Genomic DNA, 26,280 nt, shown 5'->3' on the forward strand with positions numbered 1-26,280 from the left:
ATCCTTACTACCTAGAAACTGCTACAATGTATTCCCACTACCCAGACACTGCTACAATGTATCCTTACTATCCAGACACTGCTACAATGTATCCTTACTATCCAGACACTGCTACAATGTATCACCACTACCCAGACACTGCTACAATGTACTCTTGCTACCTAGAAACTGCTACAATGTATCCTCACTACCCAGACACTGCTACAATGTATCCTCACTACCCAGACACTGCTCCAATGTATCCCCACTACCCAGACACTGCTCCAATGTATCCCCACTACCCAGACACTGCTCCAATGTATCCCCACTACCCAGACACTGCTCCAATGTATCCCACTACCCAGACACTGCTCCAATGTATCCCCACTACCCAGACACTGCTCCAATGTATCCCACTATCCAGACACTGCTCCAATGTATCCCACTACCCAGACACCGCTACAATGTATCCCCACTACCCAGACACTGCTCCAATGTATCCCACTACCCAGACACTGCTCCAATGTATCCCCACTACCCAGACACTGCTCCAATGTATCCCCACTACCCAGACACTGCTCCAATGTATCCCACTACCCAGACACTGCTCCAATGTATCCACACTACCCAGACACTGCTCCAATCTATCCCCACTACCCAGACACAGCTCCAATCTATCCCCACTACCCAATCACTGCTATAATGTATCCCCACTACCCAGACACTGCTCCAATGTATCCCCACTACCCAGACACTGCTCCAATGTATCCCCACTACCCAGACACTGCTCCAATGTATCCCCACTACCCAGACACTGCTCCAATGTATCCCACTACCCAGACACTGCTCCAATGTATCCACACTACCCAGACACTGCTCCAATCTATCCCCACTACCCAGACACTGCTCCAATCTATCCCCACTACCCAGACACTGCTCCAATGTATCCCACTACCCAGACACAGCTCCAATGTATCCCCACTACCCAGACAATGCTCCAATGTATCCCCACTACCCAGATACTGCTCCAATGTATCCCCACTACCCAGACACTGCTATAATGTATCCCCACTACCCAGACACTGCTACAATGTATCCCCACTACCCAGACACTGCTACAATGTATCCCCACTACCCAGACACTGCTACAATGTATCCCCACTACCCAGATACTGCTCCAATGTATCCCCACTACCCAGACACTGCTATAATGTATCCCCACTACACAGACACTGCTACAATGTATCACCACTACCCAGACACTGCTACAATGTATCACCACTACCCAGACACTGCTACAACGTATCCTTACTATCTAGAAACTGCTACAATGTATCCTTACTACCCAGACACGGCTACAATGTTTCCCCACTACCCAGACACTGCTACAATGTATCCCCACTTTCTAGAAACTGCTACAATGTAGCCTTACTATCTAGAAACTGCTACAATGTATCCTTTAGAAACTGTTACAATGTATCCTTGCTACCTAAAAACTGCTGCAATGTATCCTTGCTACCTAAAAACTGCTACAATGTATCCATTGCTACCTAAAACCCGCAACAATGTATCCTTGCTACCTAGAAACTGCTACAATGTATCCTTACTACCTAGAAACTGCTACAATGTATTCCCACTACCCAGACACTGCTACAATGTATCCTTACTATCCAGACACTGCTACAATGTATCCTTACTATCCAGACACTGCTACAATGTATCACCACTACCCAGACACTGCTACAATGTACTCTTGCTACCTAGAAACTGCTACAATGTATCCCCACTACCCAGACACTGCTACAATGTATCTTCACTACCCAGACACTGCTACAATGTATCCCACTACCCAGACACTGCTCCAATGTATCCCCACTACCCAGACACTGCTCCAATGTATCCCCACTACCCAGACACTGCTCCAATGTATCCCCACTACCCAGACACTGCTCCAATGTATCCCCACTACCCAGACACTGCTCCAATGTATCCCCACTACCCAGACACTGCTCCAATGTATCCCCACTACCCAGACATTGCTCCAATGTATCCCACTACCCAGACACTGCTCCAATGTATCCCACTACCCAGACACTGCTCCAATGTATCCCCACTACCCAGACACTGCTCCAATGTATCCCACTACACAGACACTGCTACAATGTATCACCACTACCCAGACACTGCTACAATGTATCACCACTACCCAGACACTGCTACAATGTATCACCACTACCCAGACACTGCTACAATGTATCACCACTACCCAGACACTGCTACAACGTATCCTTACTATCTAGAAACTGCTACAATGTATCCTTACTACCCAGACACGGCTACAATGTTTCCCCACTACCCAGACACTGCTACAATGTATCCTCACTTTCTAGAAACTGCTACAATGTATCCTTACTATCTAGAAACTGCTACAATGTATTCTTTAGAAACTGTTACAATGTATCCTTGCTACCTAAAAACTGCTGCAATGTATCCTTGCTTCCTAAAAACTTCTACAATGTATCCTTGCTACCTAAAACCCGCAACAATGTATCCTTGCTACCTAGAAACTGCTACAATGTATCCTTACTACCTAGAAACTGCTACAATGTATTCCCACTACCCAGACACTGCTACAATGTATCCTTACTATCCAGACACTGCTACAATGTATCCTTACTATCCAGACACTGCTACAATGTATCACCACTACCCAGACACTGCTACAATGTACTCTTGCTACATAGAAACTGCTACAATGTATCCTCACTACCCAGACACTGCTACAACGTATCCTCACTACCCAGACACTGCTCCAATGTATCCCCACTACCCAGACACTGCTCCAATGTATCCCCACTACCCAGACACTGCTCCAATGTGTCCCACTACCCAGACACTGCTCCAATGTATCCCCACTACCCAGACACTGCTCCAATGTATCCCCACTACCCAGACACTGCTCCAATGTATCCCCACTACCCAGACACTGCTCCAATGTATCCCCACTACCCAGACACTGCTCCAATGTATCCACACTACCCAGACACTGCTCCAATGTATCCCCACTACCCAGACACTGCTCCAATGTATCCCCACTACCCAGACACTGCTCCAATGTATCCCCACTACCCAGACACTGCTCCAATGTATCCCACTATCCAGACACTGCTCCAATGTATCCCACTACCCAGACACCGCTACAATGTATCCCCACTACCCAGACACTGCTCCAATGTATCCCACTACCCAGACACTGCTCCAATGTATCCCCACTACCCAGACACTGCTCCAATGTATCCCCACTACCCAGACACTGCTCCAATGTATCCCACTACCCAGACACTGCTCCAATGTATCCCACTACCCAGACACTGCTCCAATGTATCCACACTACCCAGACACTGCTCCAATGTATCCCACTACCCAGACACAGCTCCAATGTATCCCCACTACCCAGACAATGCTCCAATGTATCCCCACTACCCAGACACTGCTACAATGTATCCCACTACCCAGACACTGCTACAATGTATCCCCACTACCCAGACACCCGTACAATGTATCCCCACTACACAGACACTGCTACAATGTATCCCCACTACCCAGACACTGCTATAATGTATCCCGACTACCCAGACACTGCTCCAATGTATCCCACTACCCAGACACAGCTCCAATGTATCCCCACTACCCAGACAATGCTCCAATGTATCCCCACTACCCAGATACTGCTCCAATGTATCCCCACTACCCAGACACTGCTACAATGTATCCCCACTACCCAGACACCCGTACAATGTATCCCCACTACCCAGACACCCGTACAATGTATCCCCACTACACAGACACTGCTACAATGTATCACCACTACCCAGACACTGCTACAATGTATCACTACTACCCAGACACTGCTACAACGTATCCTTACTATCTAGAAACTGCTACAATGTATCCTTACTACCCAGACACGGCTACAATGTTTCCCCACTACCCAGACACTGCTACAATGTATCCTCACTTTCTAGAAACTGCTACAATGTATCCTTACTATCTAGAAACTGCTACAATGTATCCTTTAGAAACTGTTACAATGTATCCTTGCTACCTAAAAACTGCTGCAATGTATCCTTGCTTCCTAAAAACTGCTACAATGTATCCTTGCTACCTAAAAACTGCTACAATGTATCCATTGCTACCTAAAACCCGCAACAATGTATCCTTGCTACCTAGAAACTGCTACAATGTATCCTTACTACCTAGAAACTGCTACAATGTATTCCCACTACCCAGACACTGCTACAATGTATCCTTACTATCCAGACACTGCTACAATGTATCCTTACTATCCAGACACTGCTACAATGTATCACCACTACCCAGACACTGCTACAATGTACTCTTGCTACCTAGAAACTGCTACAATGTATCCCCACTACCCAGACACTGCTACAATGTATCCTCACTACCCATACACTGCTACAATGTATCCCACTACCCAGACACTGCTCCAATGTATCCCCACTACCCAGACACTGCTCCAATGTATCCCCACTACCCAGACACTGCTACAATGTATCCCCACTACCCAGACACTGCTACAATGTATCCCCACTACCCAGACACTGCTACAATGTATCCTTACTACCCAGACACCGCTACAATGCGTCCTGTGAGGAAGTGACTAGGATTGTATACGAGGGACGTTATATATCCCCCAGAATGTGTACAGAGACCTATTAAACCCACTGGAGTGCATTGCAGTCACAGACACAGCTGCAGTGCAGGAATGAAGGTGAGCATTGACCTGGTCAGGCTACCTGGCTAAGGCAGAGTAGTAAAACCCGGCAGGGCCTTCATTTCTTGGGGGAGGCTACAGGAAGGCAGTGGGGCGGCCTCTTCACTCCAACCCGGGTTTTCCAGTGGCTCTTGCCACAGGTTTTTTAAAAACCCTGCATTAAAGGTTAGGCTATGTGCCCACGATGCAGAAATGCTCAGGATTTTTTCCTGAGCGTTTCTGCATCTCCCTGGCAGAAAAAAACGCATGCGGATTGTACATGTGGATTGTACATGCATTTTCCTGCCAGGGACATGCAGAAATGGAGCGTTATTCACTGACATTTCCGCATGCGGATTGACAAGCGCTTTCCAAGTGATTAGCATCACTTGGAAAGTGCTTGTGACAACTAGTTCACACTATATAAATCCATGCAAACGGCATGGATTTATATAGTGTGACCGAGAGAGTGGTTAAAAATAAAAAAATAAATATATACTTACTCTCCGATGGCCCGCGCTGGCTTGCTTCGCTCGGTGCCGGCAGCGGTGAATTGAAAGACCTGCCGACGTCAGCGCAGGTCCTTCAATCCACTGCGAAGTGCCGGGAAGCAAGGAGGAGCGCAGCGCGGGCCGCCAGAAGGTAAATATACATTTATTTTTTATTTTATTATTTTTCTTACAGCTTTTTTAATGGTACCTGGGTGTGGATGAGAGTGTCCTCTCCTCTACACCCGGGTACCATCAGCACATTAGAACGCGCCAATTACGCAAGTACAGATGCAGTCTTGCGGCATTGGCGCGTTCTAATGCAAGTCAGTGGCGGCGAAAATGCAGCACTTTCGCAAAATTAATGGACATGCTGCGGATTTTTGAGCGCAGCATAAACGCTGCGGAAAAATCCGCAGCATGGGCATTGAAAGTGCGGAATTGCATAGGGGACCATGGCAGAAGGCTTACTATGCGTTTATCATGCGCTTACGCTGCGGAAATTTCCGCACCAAAAACGCATGAAATACGCATCGTGGGCACACAGCCTCAGTGTTGTTTAGTGTTGGTACCTGCTAGGAGCATAGCAGGAAAGCTCGACGGGCCTATGAGTAGTTGAACCCCCGCCTGGGATGGCTCTGCACGAGTCAGGCTCTGAGCGGCCCGGCGCGGCCATTGCCCCCGGCAACCGTTGTTTATGGACTTGTGTTAACCCGGTTGCGAACCGGAGGACTTTCTATTTTACCTGTCAGTTGCTGAATAAAAGCTGCTTTTGTTGGACTTGCTTGGGTCACTGCATCAGTTACTGCACAGTGTGAACACCGCCGCCTTACAGTTTGGTGGAGAATGTGGGCATTGTGACTGAGGCATACCCCACGGGCCGCTGCATGACCACAATCCGGCCTGCCACCTTTCAGCCCAACCCTGGGGACAAAATGGAGGAGCTGTTAAGGCAAATTGGTCCTCACGCAGCGGCAGCAGCAGGAGCAGTTCAAGCAGCAGCAGCACACCAATGAACTGATCATGCAGCACCTCACAGCTCTGCGGGAGACGCCGACGGCACCAGACCCGGAACGTCGAGGGGCCCGGAAAAGGTTCGCCCAGCGTTGAAGATGGGACTGGAGGATGACGTGGAAGCCTCCCTTACCATCTATGAACGCACAGCAGAGCGGGAAAACCTACCAGCCGGCCAGTGGGCGGAAGTGGTAGCTCCGTTTTTGGTCGACTATGCCCAGAAGGCCTACTTCGACCTCAGTCGGGAGGACGCCCAGGACTACCAGAGGCACAAAGGTGAGATCCTTGCCCGTCTGGGGGTCAGTACATACCTTAGGGCTCAGCGCATATTTTCATGGGCCTTTGTGGAGACCCGACCCGCAAGGTCTCAGGCTTATGACCTTCTGCAGCTGGCAAAGAGTTGGCTCCAGCCTGAGACTTTGACTTCAGCCCAGATGGTGGAGAGGGTGGTGGTAAACCGGCTGGTGAGGACTCTGCCGGCCGCTATCCAACATTGGGTTGGGCAAGGGGACCCCGGCACCCTCGACCAGGTGGTCAGCCTGATCGAGCGGTACGTGGCCACTCAGGACTTTATACGGGACTCTGCCCCCTCGTGGCTGTCACACCGGACCCTGCCAACCCAGGAACCAGGAAAGGGATTGCGTCCCTCTGCTGAGGACAGTCAGCACTGTACCCGTGCTGAAGGGGTACCCCAGAGTGAGAGTAGCAGGAGACAGGTTCCCTCCCAAAAGGTCATAAGAACTAACAGTACCTCCACCATTAGGTTCTGGCAGTGTCAGGGGTCGGGACATGTGGTTGCTAACTGCCCCCTGACTACGGAGCCCATGGACTGCGGGTATAACCACCGGGTCTCAATGTACGCCCAGACCGTCTGCACTGCGAGTGCCGACCCCCCGGACAGTGAACCCCCAACTGTGTCAGGTACTGGTTAATAGGTACCCCACGGAGGCCCTCCTAGACTCGGGGAGCCTAGTGACTTTGATACATGGGTCGCTGGTGGCAGGAGACAACCCCAGTGGACGGACAGTCGGGGTTGTGTGTCCATGGGGACCTCCGAGAATACCCAAAAGCGAAGGTAGTTTTGTCCACGTCATGTGGGGACACGAAACATGTGGTGGGGGTGGTAAAAACTATTCCCTATGGGACTGTGTTGGGAAGAGACTTGCCCCTGTTCTGTGGAAAAACAAAATCCACTCTCTCCTGGTAAAATTTATTACAGGCGCTGTACCCGAAGAACCAGAGTCAGGGGTACCTGCCGTAGGGATGTCCAACCTAGGGACAGAGTGTGACCGTGTTAGGTTTCCCCTAGAGGTGCTGGCAGGAGAGGTCGAGGAGACCCCATTGAACCCCGAGCTGAAAGTGTCCCGGGGCACGTTTGGGACAGCTCAGCTACAGGATCCCAACCTGACTCGGGCACGGGAAAGGGTGTTAGAGGTAAATAGCATAGCTCAACAGCCTGGTGCAGATACTGTATTTCCACGCATGGTAGTCAACGGTGAGTTGCTCTATAGGGTAGACAAAATCAGGGACGAGGTCGTGGAACAGTTGGTGGTACCTCAGTCATACAGTCGGGCGGTTCTAGATTTGGCACACACACACCTGCTGGATGGACACTTAGGGGTTAAGAAGACGCAAGAATGTATCTTGCAGCGGTTCTTTTGGCCGGGGATTTACGCGGAGGTCCAAAAGTACTGCGAATCCTGCCCCGAATGTCAGCTGACCACACCCACTGCAAGTTTCTGTAGCCCATTGGTACCCCTGCCAGTGATAGAGGTACCTTTTGAACGGATTGCAATGGACTTGGTAGGGCCCATTGTAAAATCTGCTCGTGGCCACCAACATATACTTGTGGTCGTCGACTATGCCACCCGGTACCCGGAGGCTATACCACTACGCCACACCTCGGCAAAACTGATTGCACTGGAGCTGTTTGCCATGTTCTTTCGCCTTGGACTACCTAAGGAGATCCTGACAGATCAAGGGACCACTTTTATGTCCAAGGTGACGAGAAAACTGTGCAAACTGCTAAAAATAAAACAATTGCGCACCTCGGTGTACCACCCTCGAACCGACGGGCTAGTAGAACGGTTCAATAAAACCCTCAAGTCCATGTTAAAAAAGGTGGTTTCTAAGGACGGAAGGGATTGGGACATGTTGCTACCTATTTGATGTTCGCTGTTCGTGAGGTACCCCAGGCTTCCACAGGGTTCTCTCCCTTTGAGTTATTGTACGGCAGACACCCTAGGGGTCTGTTGGACATAGCCAAAGAGCCGACTCCACATAGGAGTATAATTGAACACGTGGCTAGTATGCAGGACCGGATCGCGGCTGTCATGCCCATCGTGAAAGAACATCTGTTAGATGCCAAGGCAGCCTAGAGGCGCACATATAATAAAAGAGCCAGAGTCAGGTCTTTTAACAAGGGCGATCGTGTGTTAGTACTGGTACCCAAAGCCGAGAGTAAGCTCATGGCCAAGTGGCAAGGGCCATATGAGGTTCGAGAAAAGGTGGGGGAGGTAAATTACCGGGTGTATCAGCCCGGAAGGAGGAAACCTGAGCAGCTTTATCATGTAAACCTGCTAAAACCTTGGAGAGATCGAGAGTGTTTAGTTACAGACGTCACTCCGGGCAAATCACCAGAGAGTCGTCTACCTTCAGCCAGGGATGAGTCCGGGGGAGAGGTCAGGATAAGTGATGCTCTCACTAAACAGCAGCAACGGGAGGCTCGCTCACTGGTGCAGCACAATACCGACGTGTTCTCAAAGCTACCGGGTAGGACTACAGTTCTCCAACATGACATTGCTACCGAACCTGGGGTAAGGGTACGAATGAGACCGTACCGGGTACCCGAAGCCCAGAGGCAAGCCATCACGGCTGAGGTAAAACAGATGCTCCAGTTAGTCGTCATCGAGGAATCACGGAGTGAGTTGGCTAGCCCCATTGTACTGATCCCGAAACCAGACGGATCGTTACGCTTCCGTAACGATTTCCGGAAATTAAATGAAGTGTCGAAATTTGACCTTTATCCAATGCCCAGGGTGGACGAGCTGATTGAGAGACTGGGGCAGGCCCAGTACTTTACCACGCTCGATCTCACCAAGGGCTACTGGCAGGTACCTCTCACAGATTCGGCAAAGGAAAAGACCGCCTTCGTAACTCCGGAGGGTCAATACCACTATGTGGTCTTACCTTTTGGGTTACATGAGGCCCCGGCTACATTCCAGAGGCTGATGGACATAGTCCTCAAGCCTCATCAGGCGTCCGCGTATCTAGATGATATTATCATCTTTAGCACCGACTGGCATACACATCTATCCCAGGTACAAGCAGTGCTGGATTCTCTCAGAGCCGCGGGGTTAACGACAAACCCCAAAAAATGTGCGATAGGGCTGGAGGAAGCCCGGTATTTGGGGTATGTGATTGGCCGAGGAGTTATCAAGCCCCAAATCAATAAAGTTGAGGCCATTAAAAACTGGCCTAAACCGTCAAGTAGAAAACAGATGAGGGCATTCCTTGGCATCCTTGGGTATTACCGCCGGTTTATGCCTAATTTTACTGGGAGAACGGCGGCCTTGACCGATCTCTTGAAAGGAAAAAAAAAAAATATATATATATATATCTGTAATGGTTCGGTGGAACCCTCAGGCAGAAGAAGCCTTTCAGTCCATGAAGTTGGCCCTGTGTGGACAGCCGGTCCTCATCAGCCCCAACTTCATGGAAACCTTCATTGTACAGACAGATGCCTCGGAGGTAGGCCTAGGGGAGGTATTGTCACAAAAAGGCAATGGTGAAGAGCACCCGGTTACCTACTTGAGTAGAAAGCTTCCCCGGCGGAGAAAAACTATAGCGTGGTAGAGAAAGGAGTGTTTGGCTATTAAGTGGGCCTTGGAATCGCTACGTTATTATTTGCTCGTGCGTCAGTTCCACTTGGTGACGGACCACTCACCCTTGGTATGGATGAGGAATGCGCGAGTCACCAGGTGGTTTCAGTCACTGCAAAATTTCAGTTTCTCGGTAGAACATCGCCCTGGGAAGTCACAGGCAAACGCGGATGCCCTGTCCCGGGCACCCTGTATGGTGACAAATGTTCAACCCCACAAGTTTGAACAGAGGGGGGGGGAGGATATGTGAGGCAGTGACCAGGATCGTATACGAGGGACGTTATATATCCCCCAGAATGTGTACAGAGACCTATTAAACCCATTGGACTGCATTGCAGTCACAGACACAGCTGCGGCAGCAGTGCAAGAATGAAGGTGAGCATTGACCTGGTCAGGCTATCTGGCTAAGGCAGATTAGTAAAACCCGGCAGGGCCTTCATTTCTTGGGGGAGGTCACAGGAGGCAGTGGGGCGGCCTCCTCCCTCCAACCCGGGTTTTCCAGTGGCTTTTGCCACAGGTCCTTTAAAAACCCTGCATTAAGGGCTAGTGTTGTTCAGTGTTGGGACCTACTAGGAGCCGCCTTACAGTCCCCACTACCCAGACACTGCTACAATGTATCCCCACTACCTAGAAACTGCTACAATGTATCCCCACTACCCAGACACTGCTACAATGTATCCCCACTACCCAGACACTGCTACAATGTATCCCCACTACCCAGACACCGCTACAATGTATCCCCACTACCCAGACGCTGCTCCAATGTATCCCCACTACCCAGACACTGCTCCAATGTATCCCCACTACCCAGACACTGCTCCAATGTATCCCCACTACCCAGACACTGCTCCAATGTATCCCACTACCCAGACACTGCTCCAATGTATCCCACTACCCAGACACTGCTCCAATGTATCCCCACTACCCAGACACTGCTCCAATGTATCCCCACTACCCAGACACTGCTCCAATGTATCCCACTACCCAGACACTGCTCCAATGTATCCCCACTACCCAGACACTGCTCCAATGTATCCCCACTACCCAGACGCTGCTCCAATGTATCCCACTACCCAGACGCTGCTCCAATGTATCCCCACTACCCAGACGCTGCTCCAATGTATCCCCACTACCCAGACGCTGCTCCAATGTATCCCACTACCCAGACACTGCTCCAATGTATCCCACTACCCAGACACTGCTCCAATGTATCCCACTACCCAGACACTGCTCCAATGTATCCCCACTACCCAGACGCTGCTCCAATGCATCCCCACTACCCAGACGCTGCTCCAATGTATCCCACTACCCAGACACTGCTCCAATGTATCCCCACTACCCAGACACTGCTCCAATGTATCCCCACTACCCAGACACTGCTCCAATGTATCCCCACTACCCAGACACTGCTCCAATGTATCCCCACTACCCAGACACTGCTCCAATGTATCCCCACTACCCAGACACTGCTCCAATGTATCCCCACTACCCAGACACTGCTCCAATGTATCCCCACTACCCAGACGCTGCTCCAATGTATCCCACTACCCAGACGCTGCTCCAATGTATCCCCACTACCCAGACACTGCTCCAATGTATCCCCACTACCCAGACACTGCTCCAATGTATCCCACTACCCAGACACTGCTCCAATGTATCCCACTACCCAGACACTGCTCCAATGTATCCCCACTACCCAGACACTGCTCCAATGTATCCCACTACCCAGACACTGCTCCAATGTATCCCACTACCCAGACACTGCTCCAATGTATCCCCACTACCCAGACACTGCTCCAATGTATCCCACTACCCAGACACTGCTCCAATGTATCCCACTACCCAGACACTGCTCCAATGTATCCCACTACCCAGACACTGCTACAATGTATCCCACTACCCAGACACTGCTCCAATGTATCCCCACTACCCAGACGCTGCTCCAATGTATCCCCACTACCCAGACATTGCTCCAATGTATCCCACTACCCAGACACTGCTCCAATGTATCCCCACTACCCAGACACTGCTCCAATGTATCCCACTACCCAGACGCTGCTCCAATATATCCCACTACCCAGACGCTGCTCCAATGTATCCCCACTACCCAGACGCTGCTCCAATGTATCCCACTACCCAGACGCTGCTCCAATGTATCCCACTACCCAGACGCTGCTCCAATGTATCCCCACTACCCAGACACTGCTCCAATGTATCCCCACTACCCAGACACTGCTCCAAAGTATCCCCACTACCCAGACACTGCTCCAATATATCCCCACTACCCAGACACTGCTCCAATGTATCCCCACTACCCAGACACCGCTCCAATGTATCCCCACTACCCAGACACCGCTCCAATGTATCCCCACTACCCAGACACTGCTCCAATGTATCCCCACTACCCAGACACCGCTCCAATGTATCCCCACTACCCAGACACTGCTCCAATGTATCCCCACTACCCAGACACTGCTCCAATGTATCCCCACTACCCAAACACCGCTCCAATGTATCCCACTACCCAGACACTGCTACAATGTATCCCCACTACCCAGACACTGCTCCAATGTATCCCCACTACCCAGACACTGCTCCAATGTATCCCACTACCCAGACACTGCTCCAATGTATCCCCACTAACCAGACACTGCTCCAATGTATCCCCACTACCCAGACACTGCTCCAATGTATCCCCACTAACCAGACACTGCTCCAATGTATCCCCACTACCCAGACACTGCTCCAATGTATCCCACTACCCAGACACTGCTCCAATGTATCCCCACTACCCAGACGCTGCTCCAATGTATCCCACTATCCAGACACTGCTCCAATGTATCCCCACTACCCAGACACTGCTCCAATGTATCCCACTACCCAGACACTGCTCCAATGTATCCCCACTACCCAGACACTGCTCCAATGTATCCCCACTACCCAGACACTGCTATAATGTATCCCCACTACCCAGACACTGCTATAATGTATCCCCACTACCCAGACACTGCTCCAATGTATCCCCACTACCCAGACACTGCTCCAATGTATCCCCACTACCCAGACATTGCTCCAATGTATCCCACTACCCAGACACTGCTCCAATGTATCCCACTACCCAGACACTGCTCCAATGTATCCCACTACCCAGACACTGCTCCAATGTATCCCACTACCCAGACACTGCTCCAATGTATCCCCACTAACCAGATTGGCAGACAGGACTCCTCAGCTCCAGATGCAGAATGACAAGATGTCTGGATGATACATGGCAGTCTTTACACCTTTACTATTCCTATACATGCTGTTTTGCCAGGTTAACCCTCATGCTTATTTATTAATTAATATAACACCTAGGTGATCGCCTTGTTTTTTTTGTCGTGGTCCAAGCCCTTAATCAAAATAAAATCTTCATTAAAAGAAAAAAAAACAAAACATTTGAATCACTAATTTTTGAGTGTTTTTTGGGGGGCAAGAAAGAGTTAAAACGACACCGCTCTACGTTAACAGCTGCCAGCACATAAACAGAGGATCTAATTTCAGCTTTAATTCTCCAAAAAATAAAAAAACAGAAAATGAAATGTGCAAAATGCGGATGAGAAGCAGCAGTGAATCACCAAAATAACCGCAGTTAGCAATATGGCCACGACGAAACCAAGACGCATTTTTGACCGTTACAAAACTACAGATCTATTCTTCTTAAAGTGACACTACACCCATATTATACTGGAGAATCATCGTCTTCTGGGTTTGCGGAGTCCTTACTGGTACTGGAGCACAGATCTCCCTTGTATGGCAGCCTGTAATCTGCAGGGAAGGCAGACTTTCCCCGAATGTCCTCTGAAGACGTCTCATAAGTCCCATACTGGGTCACACTTTGCAGGTGAGGAGGGTGTTGCTATCATTTAGCATCCATTGTTACAGTTCAGGACAGGAGAGGAGTTTGTGCTTGGCACAAAGATCGGCAGTTCTGAAACTACAACGCCCAGCATTGCCGGATAACCACAGGCAGTCAAGGCATGTTGGGGAGTTTTAATTAAAGAGCAACGGAAAAGCCAAAGGACTGATACACTGTGACAAACCCTCAGCAGGATTAAATCAGAATGGATTTTCAACCGCTGACAGCAAACGGGTCTTGAAATTGAAAATAAAAAAAATAGAAAGTTACTTAATTTCCTAAGATTTTTTTTTTACATAGGACTGCAAACGTCCTTTACTGTCAGTTGCAGGGTCTTCTGATGAAAGTATTTAGCTTGGACGTCTTTTTTTCCAGGCGTCTTATAAATGCAGATTCCGCTAAGTAATGCAGCAGAGCCGAGCCGTGTATGTGACGAGGGGGGTGATAACGGGAAGACAGGGAGCGGGATGAGGACCGAGACTCGCACTACAGAGCCGGCCGACTTTACTGCAATGATAAAAGGTGCAGGAAAATGCAAATCTATCCACAGCGAGTGCAGACCTTGACACAACAAGATATCAGATATTCCCATGATAAGAAGATTAATGGCCTCGGCGAAAAAAAAGACTCACCGCAGAATAGACGGGGAACTGGAAGAAGCAGCGAGAAGAATAATGAATCAGAAAGGTCAGGAAGAAGTATTTAAAGGGGTAAAAATGGCTGCAAAAGTCAATGGATTGGTAGGGACATCATTCTTGGCAAGCCCATTAATGAGGCTACAACGTACCCCAGAAAACAGACTGTCAACCCGGTGCTCATCTCAGGATGCAGAAACTATGGAGATCGGAGATCGGTAACAATCTTTCCAAAAGAAATCAGCGGGTGAAAGGACCCTCCATCAACAACCGCTGCCCCTATAAGATCCTATTAGGGTCCTGAATATTATATAGAGGGGCTTATTCAGGACTTCTGATATCAGTGACCCCTTATTACAATACAGAAGCATTATACAAGGAGCGGCCGATATCAGTGACCCCTTATTACTGTACAGCAGTGATATAAGAGGAGCGGCTGATATCAGTGATCTCTTATTACAGTACAGCAGTGATATAAGAGGAACGGCCGATATCAGTGACCTCTTACTACAGTACAGCAGTGATATAAGAGGAGCGGCTGATATAAGTGACCTCTTATTACAGTACAGCAGTGATATAAGGAGAGTGGCCGATATCAGTGACCTCTTATTACAGTACAGCAGTGATATAAGGAGAGTGGCCGATATCAGTGACCTCTTATTACAGTACAGCAGTGATACAAAAAGAGCGGCTGATATCAGTGACCTCTTATTACAGTACAGCAGTGATATAAGAGGAACGGCCGATATCAGTGACCTCTTATTACAGTACAGCAGTGATATAAGGAGAGTGGCCGATATCAGTGACCTCTTATTACAGTACAGCAGTGATACAAAAAGAGCGGCTGATATCAGTGACCTCTTATTACAGTACAGCAGTGATATAAGAGGAACGGCCGATATCAGTGACCTCTTACTACAGTACAGCAGTGATATAAGGAGAGTGGCCGATATCAGTGACCTCTTACTACAGTACAGCAGTGATATAAGGAGAGTGGCCGATATCAGTGACCTCTTATTACAGTACAGCAGTGATACAAAAAGAGCGGCTGATATCAGTGACCTCTTATTACAGTATAGCAGTGATATAAGAGGAACGGCCGATATCAGTGACCTCTTATTACAGTACAGCAGTGATATAAGAGGATCGGCCGATATCAGTGACCTGTATTCCTCTGTCTTCCTATTAACCACACCCCATAATGAGTTGGCTGATAACAGATAACAAAGAACTGCATTTAACGCTGAAGCAAATAGATGTCATATTTACCATCCCTTTAATAATGTGAACAGCGACAAACGTAAATGTCTCTTATCGACATTGTTCCTTTAAATAACCCCAAGAAAGAAAACGTAGTTTATTTCTCAGCATGAATAATGCCGCCATCCCCAGCGGTGTGCGACTTACCATCCATTCAGATATAATTATATCCACTTTCTCCACCGGTAAATCAATCTCTTCTATTCTTCCTTTAATCAGCGAGATTCTATCTTCCAACTTATTCAGGCTGAAAGCGAGAGACGAACATTGTAAAGTGCGACACGTCCAGACACCACGTACAATCACACGCCAGCATCTTGTACCGACGCGTTTCATCCCCGCACTACTACATCCAACAATCCCCGGGGTCTTATGAGAGTACTGGATTTCCAGAGCGACTGAATACAGAACATTCACCAGAAACATTAAATCTCCCTCCATCCCACAAAATATAAAAATTGCATTAATCATTTGCTTGGAAATATGGTAGACAAGCAACGGGGTCCGCATGACAGCGCCCCGAGCATTCGTCACCCAGCCTTCATAAAGTGCCGAAACGCTCTGCAGTGATCCAGTACAGAGTAAATTGGGGTTGTGCACATCAGCAATGATACTCACCTCTCCTTGATCCAGCGCAGAGCGCTCTATCCTCTCTCTCTGCGCACCCGTGAAAATACTCACCAAGACCATTTACCCCAGCTCTGGTGGTGAGGTGCCGCCTGAGATTTCAAGTAGTTGGCATCCACGCCACTATTTCGGACCATCACTAGCCACTGTGCAAAGGCTGCATTTCCTAACACACCCAGCTCTGCTACATCACTGGGCTCTTCTATATAGACACCAAGCATCTCCTGATACTCGGCTGTTTAAAATTAGTCACACAATGACACTGACGTAACCAGCTGTAGTATATTGTCACTGTTTGTCTCCTGATATAACCGGTTGTGCTGTGTCACTGTGCTCTGCTGCACTGTAACCCTCCTAACATACGTAGCTTTGCTACATCACTGGGCTCTTTTTCAGTCACTGAGCATCTCCAGAGATACTCAGCTGTCATTGTCACTGTTTGTCTCTTCACATAACCGGTTGTGCTGTGTCACCGTGCCCTGCTGCATTGTAACTGTAAGCCTCCTAACATACTCAGCTCTGCTACATCACTGGGCTCTTCTGCAGTCACTGAGCATCTCCAGAGATACTCAGCTGTTTTACACTATCATTCTCTGCCTACTGACGAGACAAGCTCTACCATATTGTCACTGTGTGTCTCCTGACATACCCGGTTGTGCTGCATCACCGTGCTCTGCTGCGTTGTGACTGTGTACCTCCTGACACACCCCACTCTACTACATCACTACCATGAGACTTTGGATGTACTAAACTATGTCAAAAAAACATCACAGCCTTCCCAACACCAGGTCAGATCATCAATGCACTCGCAAGTATGAGGACCTTTGAAGTGGGCTGCATCCTTACGTATTTTGGACAAAATATCAACCAATACATAATTTTTCATTTTTTTTATTGCACATTTTTCCATTTTTATGCAGGATGCAGCCAGGCCCTTTAGTGTTGGTAGGGTGAATTTGGGCGCCCGTCTTTGTGGGGTGCACAAATATTACAAAAAAACACACAAAAAGTTAGATAAATGAAGCCGACAGGGCTGAGATTTCACCCTCATTGCACTGCAGAGGATCCATCTCCGTCCATGTTCCATCAACATGACAGCTAATGTTACTGCCAGCACTAGAATTATTCCCTGCGCCGAGGCCCCTGCCCTTATCTCCGTCCTCTCCGCGCTATCTCTGCTGCCGGCAGCCGCTGCCGCCCGGGAATCTCATTAAAGGCGTAATTGAAAAAGACGACCTCGCGAAACAAAAGGATGAGAAGCTGCTCGGGGTGCGGGGACTGTGAACTCTTCAACTGGACAGAGAGTATAAAATATCAATTACGGTAATGAAAAAAAAAAAAAAAAGATATATACAGAGGTGTGAAAAAGTGTTTGCCCCCTTCCTGATTTCTTATTCTTTTGCATGCTTGTCACACTTAAATGTTTCAGATCACATAACAAATGTAAATATTAGACAAAGATAACAAGTAAACACATAATGCAGTTTTTAAACAAAGGTCTTTATTATTAAGCGAAAAAGAAATCCAAACCTACAAGGCCCTGAGTGAAAAAGTGATTGCCACCCCTTAAAACATAAATTAACTGTGGTTTATCACATCTTTGGGAAGCTGAGTTAAATTTCCCTAGCCACACACAGGCCTGATTACTGCCACAACATAGTGCCACTTTAATAGGACCAGCCTAACAAAGTTAAGTAGACCAAAAGATCCTCAAAAGCTAGACATCATACTGCAATTTAAAGAAATTCATAAACAAATGAGAAACAAAGCAATTGAGATCTATCAATCTGGAAAAGGTTATAAGGCCATTTCTAAAGCTTTGAGACTCCAGTGAACCACAGTGAAAGCAATTATCCACAAATTGCGAAAACATGGAACAGTGTTGAACCTTCCCAGGAACGGCCGGCAGACCAAAATTACCCCAAGAGCGCAGCGATGACTCATCCAAGAGGTCACAAAAGACCCCACAACAACATCTAAAGAACTGCAGGCCTCACTTGCCTCAGTTTAGGTCAGTGTTCATGACTCCTCCATAAGAGAGAGACTAGGCTAAAATGGCCTGCATGGCATAGTTCCAAGATGAAAACCACTGCTGAGCAAAAAAAACAAAGGCTCGTCTCAGTTTTTCCAAAAAACATCTTGATGATTGCCAAAACTTTTGGGAGAATACTCTGTGGACTGACGAGACAAAAGTTGAACTTTTTGGAAGATGTATGTCCCATTACATCTGGCGTAGAAGTAACACAGCATTTCAGAAAAGGAACATCATACCAACAGTAAAATATAGTGGTGGTAGTGTGATGGTCTGTGGCTGTTTTGCTGCTTCATGACCTGGAAGACTTGCTGTGGTAAATGGAATTATGAAATCTGCTGTCTACCAAAAAATCCTGAAGGAGAATGTCCGGCCATCGGTAACTGACCTCAAGCTGAAGCGAACTTGGGTTTTGCAGCAGGACAATAATCCAAAACACACCAGCAAGTCCACCTCTGAATGGCTTAAGAAAAACAAAATTAAGACTTTGGAGTAGCCTAGTCAAAGTCCTGACCTTAATCCGATTGAGATGCTGTGGCATGACCTTAAATAGGCGGCTCATGCTCGGAAACTGTCCACTGTGGCTGAATTGGAACAATTTTGTAAAGATGAGTGGCCAAAATTCCTCCAAAGCGTTGTAAAGACTCATTGCCAGTTATCTCAAACGCTTGATTGCAATTGTTGCTGCTAATGGCCCAACCAGTTATTAGGTTTAGGGGAAAATCACTTTTTCACACAGGGCCCTGTAGGTTTGGATTTCTTTTTCCCTTAATAATAAAGACCTTCATTTAAAAACTGCATTATGTGATTACTTGTGTTATCTTTGTCTATCTGAATTTGTTTTGTGATCTGAAACATTTAAGTGTGACAACCATGCAAAAGAAAAAGAAATCCGGAAGGGGGCAAACACTTTCACACCACATATATCTATCTTTAGATATATATGGGAAATAACTATTATATGATATGATTGGAGAATAATAAGTTGCAAGATCATAGAAATAATTTGTGTAATGTATTATTACTATACTATTATATAAAAGTTTGTGGCAAGTTTTAAGGTTATCCTCATGGAGGAAAGGGGGGTGGGTTGAAGGCTTGGACCCCCACCTACCACGATAATAGAGGTCTCAGCACCAAGATAGCTGAACATTTTACCTAGCAGTCCTATAGAAAATGAATGGAGCAGTGTGTGCATGCTCGATCTCCGCTCCATTCAGGCGGATGTTTCTTAGGGATCTCTGGGAATCCCATCGGTCGGACCCCCAGTGACCAGTAAATTATTCGATATCCTGTGGCTAGGGATGTTTCAATTAAAACTTGGCACAAAACTTTTTAATTTTGCTGAACATCTCAGAATTTCCGCCTTCCTCACTAGATGGCCAGCACTTGATTTTTTCCTTAAAGGGATTATCCGGTAAAAAAAATAAATAAATAAAAAATTCCCCCTAAAAAATAAGAAACTAATGGATACTCCTCAACCGTCACCCACCTCGATCCATCGCGTGCTGCTCTGCGGTCAGTGCCGAAACGGGAAGTGGAGAAGTCACTGCTGCACTAGGACCACTGTGATGTGTTTGTCTGCAGCGGTCAGGTGATATGAGAAGTGTGTTAGCAGATATTTTTTTCTGAAGAAAGTCACCTGACCGCTGCAGCCAATCACGGACCGAAGCAATTCTGCGCCGACTTTCTCCACTGCTTTTTCTAACACAGGTGATGGAGCAGAATGCACTGGATCTAATAGGGGGGATCCATTATAATATATTGTTTTACAGATGCACCTTCCTGGGTAACTTATTTTTGCTTGCACAAGCCCTTTACGTTTCCCTTTAAAGATCAATTTCAGCCATTTTTGATGATGGCAGTAAAAATGCAGTGAACGTCACATCCCGATAACGGCCGAGGGAAAAGGAAGCTGCGGTTTTAATGAAAGTTTTAACTGGACGCAAGTTGCTGCATGTATGATGGGTGGAGTTACAGCAGCTCCAACCTGAGCAAGCAGAGCTGCAGTGTAAAGTACTGGGGAGGACAAAAGTAGCAAAAGCGACCTGAGCCTTTGATGAGATAGTGGATTTCAGACAACCACAGACTGCAATAGACAATGTGGCCAAGCTGCAGTCACTGATTTCATATTCACCTCCAGCATTGGGATATGTGCAGAGTTAATCATCCTGAAGCCCCATTAGGAGTCCAGAGCCGTGCGAACCTCCTGCTAATCTGCTGGCATCCCCCAGTGACCCGCTTTTAGGGGAGGGGGGCCCTACTGATCATGCTACGGCTTCTCTTGACCGCAGTGATCTTATGGATTAAACGGCCGTCCAATACGGCTGTGAATAATCAGCACCTAAAGCGCTGTAAGAACACGGTGCGGTAGAATAAAGCCGTAAAGAGGCGCATTGATGATGGCCTGGGGGTAACACCTACATGGCCCTATATGCCGGGCTATACCACCCTGATGTTTTCAGGCATCTCCTGCTTTGACTAGAAGTCTCTGGTGCTCCTGGATCAGAAGCGGCAGACGGCATAGAAGACAAAGAAAACCAAAGTCGGCTCACAACATGGAGAACCTGCGAGGCCATCAGACGGGGAAACAGACAGAGCCGCTCCTTAAACTCAGAAGACAAGGAACCAAATCTACCAGGTGTTGTTTCATCAGACAATGCCGATGCGGAGGGACGGACGGGGGGGGCTGACCGCGCCAGCTCAGCTCCGGACACCAAGCATGACAGGGGTCTGCTCCAAGCCAGGCTGCAGGCCAAGCCGCTAAGCACACGACCCAGCAGAGCGTTCAGCCTCCATCCAAAATCAATAGCGCGAGGCCTCCGGTGTCAGCCCCGAACACCTGCACCACTCCAGCGCAAAAACGCAATGCCGCACTGAGCAAGAAAAGAGCTCTGCAAAAAGCCACGTCTGCAAATAAATGCAGGGCTACGAGCCTAGCCATCCCTCCTCTGCAGACGACTGCAATCTACTGCTCCCTCCTGTGCAGACGACTGCAATCTACTGCTCCCTGTTATCAGCCATTAAGCCGAGCATGTGCACCTCTACTCCATTCAAGAGCAGGCCGCACAGCCCAGATTTTGGGATCGTTAGGGGGTCCCTGTGGTAAGAACCCCATTGACCAGCAAGTTATCCCCTATCCTATGGAAAGAGAATAACTTGATTTTTGGGGACCCTTTAAAATAGAAGGAATAAAACCACATGAGAGAAAAAAAAAACAAATAAATTACTGTATGTAAACTGAGAGGAGAATCACGAAAAAGGGAGAGGAATGCGGAGATCCAGGTTTAAAGGCGTTGTCCACCTTTGGAGCTTTTTTATTTTAAAGTTAAATGCATGTATTTGGGGCAAAAAATAATTTTGACAATTGGGTATCGTTAAAAATTTTGCCATGTTTTGTTTTTACAGACCTCTTTGCTTCAACTAGATCTTAAAATGAGATGAGAGGAGCTCAAAAAACTCTCCCAACAGAACGAGCTCACTGTTCGATTCTCAGTTGGCTCATTCTTCAATCAGCAACAGGCAGGGGCTATAGGAGGCAAACTGTGCAAAATTTTTAATGAAACCAAATTAGAAAAATTATTTTTTCAACCAAAATACACGCATTTGAGTAAAAAAAAAAAAAATGTTCAGAAAGGTAGACAACACGTGGCAGCAATCAAAAGACGACTTGTTGTCTAAGAAGATTAATGTATTGGGGAGCGCCATTTTTAAACTTCCTATACTGCTGCCGAGTAGATATACCCCAATAAATGTGATTGCATGAGGCATTAGGGTCCCATGAAGGGTCCAGCAGAGGGGCACCGCTCCACAGTCACTCACCGGATAATGTCCATGGCCTGGTAGATGATCTCTGACTTATCCACGCCATACACTTTCTTGGCGCCGGCCTTTGCTGCAAACATTGATAGAATTCCAGTACCGCAGCCAACGTCAAGAACGACCTGTGCAAGAGATCGGAGGTCATTAATATAGCTTTCACATCTGAGGCTCTTACCTACTGAGCCAGGGAGGTGAAATGAAAAACTCCTCTCAGAGGCATCAGCTCAATGTAATCTCAGCAAGTTGTCACCATCCGGACAACTCTTTCCATCTTAAATATTCATTTTAAGGACCACTACGGAGAACTTGGCCACGTGTGGACCCCCGCAGCCTCCTCAGGCGACAGCAGTGAATCTCCAAAGATTCATTAGGCCTCCATACACATTAATGGTGGGCTTGGCCGTCAGTGTAATGTGCATGGGGGTCCCCCGACATCATCAGAGATAAAAATAAGGCATGTCCAATGTCAGACGGCCGAAATAAGACACCACTAGAGAAGTCCAAAACCCAAAAACCACTTAAAGGGCTAATTAGTAAGTAAATAAAGGGATCAATAAATACATGGTGACCGTTTGAGGGGGGCTGGAGTAGCAGCCAGGTTCCCTTTAAGGGAAAGATAACATTTTCCACCATGGATTTGCATATGGAAAGTGCGCTGATTATTACAGTACCACCACCGAACTCTCATTCCCAAGCTGCAGAGAAAATCAGTAACTGGAAATTTGCAATCTGCAGAAGGTCACTTTGTTGTTTTAGGTATCACTTCGCTGTGTGCAATGGCAAGTCAAATCTGCAATAAAATCTGCAGCGGATTTCACACCGTTTTTTTTCCGCTTTGGCCATACAGCTGTGTACACATTAGGGTCTGCTGCAAAATTCATAAGATGCCTATGGTCTGTAGCCATCGGGTGCCATAGATGTAACCAAAACACATGCTGCCGATGTAGACAAGCTGTAATGTTTCCTGCTGGTAACTGAAGGGGTTAATGGCGCCTTCTCTTTACATGCGGCTGAGCAGCATCCACAGGATAAGGATCCAAGAGAGCGATATAGAGAGAGAAAGAGAGAGAGCGACGGCCTCTGCAGTGCAAAACGTCCTCCTGTAATTGAGGATTGCAGCGAGCGGACTGCGGCAGTGACTGGAGAGACGGCAGCAGATGACGGCACAGCACGGCCTGGCTACACGCGACCAGGCTAATGCATTGGACGGAGGTGGTGAACATTACTTACATAAAATGTACTACTGAGCTCTGTGACAGATTAGGAGATAGGGAAGAACCGCGACAACTTTATATACCATGCACAAAGCAAGGTGAAGTGTAGAGCGTCAGCTCTGCAGGCAAGGGTCTGTCTGTCCCCTAATATAGCAGGGTGACATCTCCTGTAATACGGGGAGGGCACAAGTGCATCTGAAGGGTAACGTTCACAGACCTCATAATTAATCTGCCCCATGGTGGACATTATAGAGAGGGCAATATTATTGAAGAATCACATTTAAATCATATTGATAGGTTTTACACCTTTTGGGGAATTTTTTTTTTATTAAATGCATGTATTTGAGGTTTTTGCAGTTGGCTTTCATTAAAAACATTGCACCGTTTGCCTTCTACAGCCTCTCCGTTGCTGGCTGCAGAATGAGTTAACTGAGGATCGATCAGTGAGTTCATCATAACAGCCTGATGAAGAGCTTCTAACTCTTATGTCTCTTTCTGAGCTCCACGGCTGATTTATGACCACAGATCACATTAAAATAGAACGTACAAAGTAACAAAAGAGCCTATAAAAGCAAAAAAAAAAAAAAAAAAAGGTGCCAAATTTTTAATGAAACCCAATTACAAAAATGTTTAACCTTAAATACATGCATTTAAATGCATCGACAAAGGTGGACATTAAATCCCCTTAGATCCATTTACAGGAAGCCTCCCTGTAAAGTCGTGGACGAAGGTCAAACAATGGGACTGATGGAGATCAATGCACAGATTGCAAGCTCCTATGATCAGAACTGCAATAAATATTAAATTAATTATTCTAAGTGTCGCAGGTTTGATGGGAGAATATTTATGCTAATATTTTGATGTATATTATACAAATATTTTATTACATTTTTTTTTTTAATTTATAGCAGAATATTGGAATCATTTTGGGGTAAGGGTTTTTTTTTTCCATTTATTTTCCCCCCAAAGAGAGCACACGCTCATCCTTCGGTTCATAAATAAAAGGCGGAAAATAAAAGCAATCCCGTGTTATCTGCACTCAGCAGTCTCCAACACTTGACGAACATCCTCGGAGTTATACTGCTCCGGCATATTAAATCACCGGCTGTCACCGCCATCCTGCTCTGCCGTGACCAGCGCCTGCTCAGCCACAGCTTCCATCTCTCCGAGAGCAGCCGTTCCTCACCTTGTCCTTAAATAGATCACGATTCTGGTATATGAAGTTCCTGTAGCTTTCGGTCCGCACTGCGTCCTGAGAGAAAGGAAAAAAATAAATAAAATAGAAGAAAAAAAAAAAAGCAGTATAATGGAAAAATTTTATTATGATAGTAATTTGTTTTAACTTTTCTACTCCTCCCTAAACCAAACACTTCCCATTTGTTCTCATAAAAGTAAAAAAAAAGTGACATAAATAGTAATTATCACTTAAAGTAAATACAATATATAAAAATAGTAAAAACATAAAAAAATAAATAAAAAAAAAAACAGGAGAATCAAAATAGTAAAAAAAAAAAAATAAAAAATAAAAAAAAAGGTGAAAAAAAAAAATTGTAACACATTAAAAATAGTAAAAATATAGTAAAAAAAAGTAAAAATTAAAAATTGTAAAAAATATTAAAAAAAAAACCAGGAGAACCAAAATAGTAAAAAAAAAAAAAAATGGTGAAAAAATCAAAATGGTAAAAAAATGAAAAATAGTAAAACATTAAAAAATAAAAAAATATAAATAGTAAAAAAAACAAAATAGTAAAAAAATAAAAATAAAACAGTAAAAAAATTAAAAATAAAACATTAAAAATAGTAAAAAAAATCAAAATGGTAAAAAAGTAAAAATAGTAAAAAGGTTTACAAAAAAGTTATTTTGTCAAAAATAATTACCATTATTTGCTCAAAGAGCAAAAAATAAAAATAAAAAAATATAATAATCCCTAAATGAATTGTATTAATTTGCAATGATTTTCCCCCATCGGAGCACGGCTGCTGCCAGCGATATTGTTAGGTTTCCCTCCTCCTCAAAGTGATCTCCTGCGGTAATTACAACTAATATAATGCAAATTGGGTTTGCTATCTGAAGCATGAAGCTCTGCAAAAGGTGATCAATTAAAATGACAAGGAAACGCCTGAAATCACATTTTCTAAGAAAGTAATTTTTTTCCTCTTTTTTCGTCTTTCACGATCGTCGTAAATACATTTCATTGTTGTGGTTTTTAATTTCGTCTCTATTACATCGGTTCTCAGCGCAGGGTCACATCACGAGTGTACGGAGGGACAGCGACAATCTTGTACTGCACAGTATGTGACGGAAGACTTATGGCTTCATTTACTCGTCTTTTTAAGTTTTGGGTTTTTTTACTACAACGACATCACTATTTCTCTCTGTTATCAGCCATGGGTGAAGTTCACAGCAGTGTCCTTTCAAAGAAAACAGAAAAATCCCAAACTGTTTGGCGGACTCAGAAAATGCCTAGAAATTAAAACAGAAGAGGGGACAATGTTTTTGTTTTTTTATAGAATTTTTTTTCCAGTCTTTTTATTGAAGTACTAAAAAAAAAAAAAGTTTGCCATCTTTGGGGATTTTTTATTTTTTTGTTAACTTGATTGCATGTACTTGGCGCTAAAAATAATTTCATTTTTTGCAATTGGGTTTCATTAAAAA

At 46.3% G+C, this 26,280-nt stretch overlaps 1 protein-coding gene across 2 annotated transcripts in view; it reads right to left on the reverse strand.

Moving 5' to 3' along the window:
* Positions 1–26,280, reverse strand: part of PRMT3 (protein arginine methyltransferase 3) — a 178,045-nt gene that overhangs the window by 124,960 nt on the left and 26,805 nt on the right. For both annotated transcript variants that reach the window (XM_073658227.1, XM_073658228.1), the window contains 3 exons: positions 24,811–24,876; positions 22,411–22,532; positions 16,077–16,176 (listed from right to left, as the gene is read on the reverse strand). In XM_073658227.1, coding sequence (XP_073514328.1) covers positions 16,077–16,176; positions 22,411–22,532; positions 24,811–24,876 — 288 coding nt within the window. The remainder of the gene's footprint in view (positions 1–16,076; positions 16,177–22,410; positions 22,533–24,810; positions 24,877–26,280) is intronic.

This window comes from Phyllobates terribilis, unplaced genomic scaffold, assembly GCF_046119375.1.
Source record: "Phyllobates terribilis strain yellow unplaced genomic scaffold, ASM4611937v1 Scaffold_13__5_contigs__length_258822181, whole genome shotgun sequence".
Taxonomy (NCBI): domain Eukaryota; kingdom Metazoa; phylum Chordata; class Amphibia; order Anura; family Dendrobatidae; genus Phyllobates; species Phyllobates terribilis.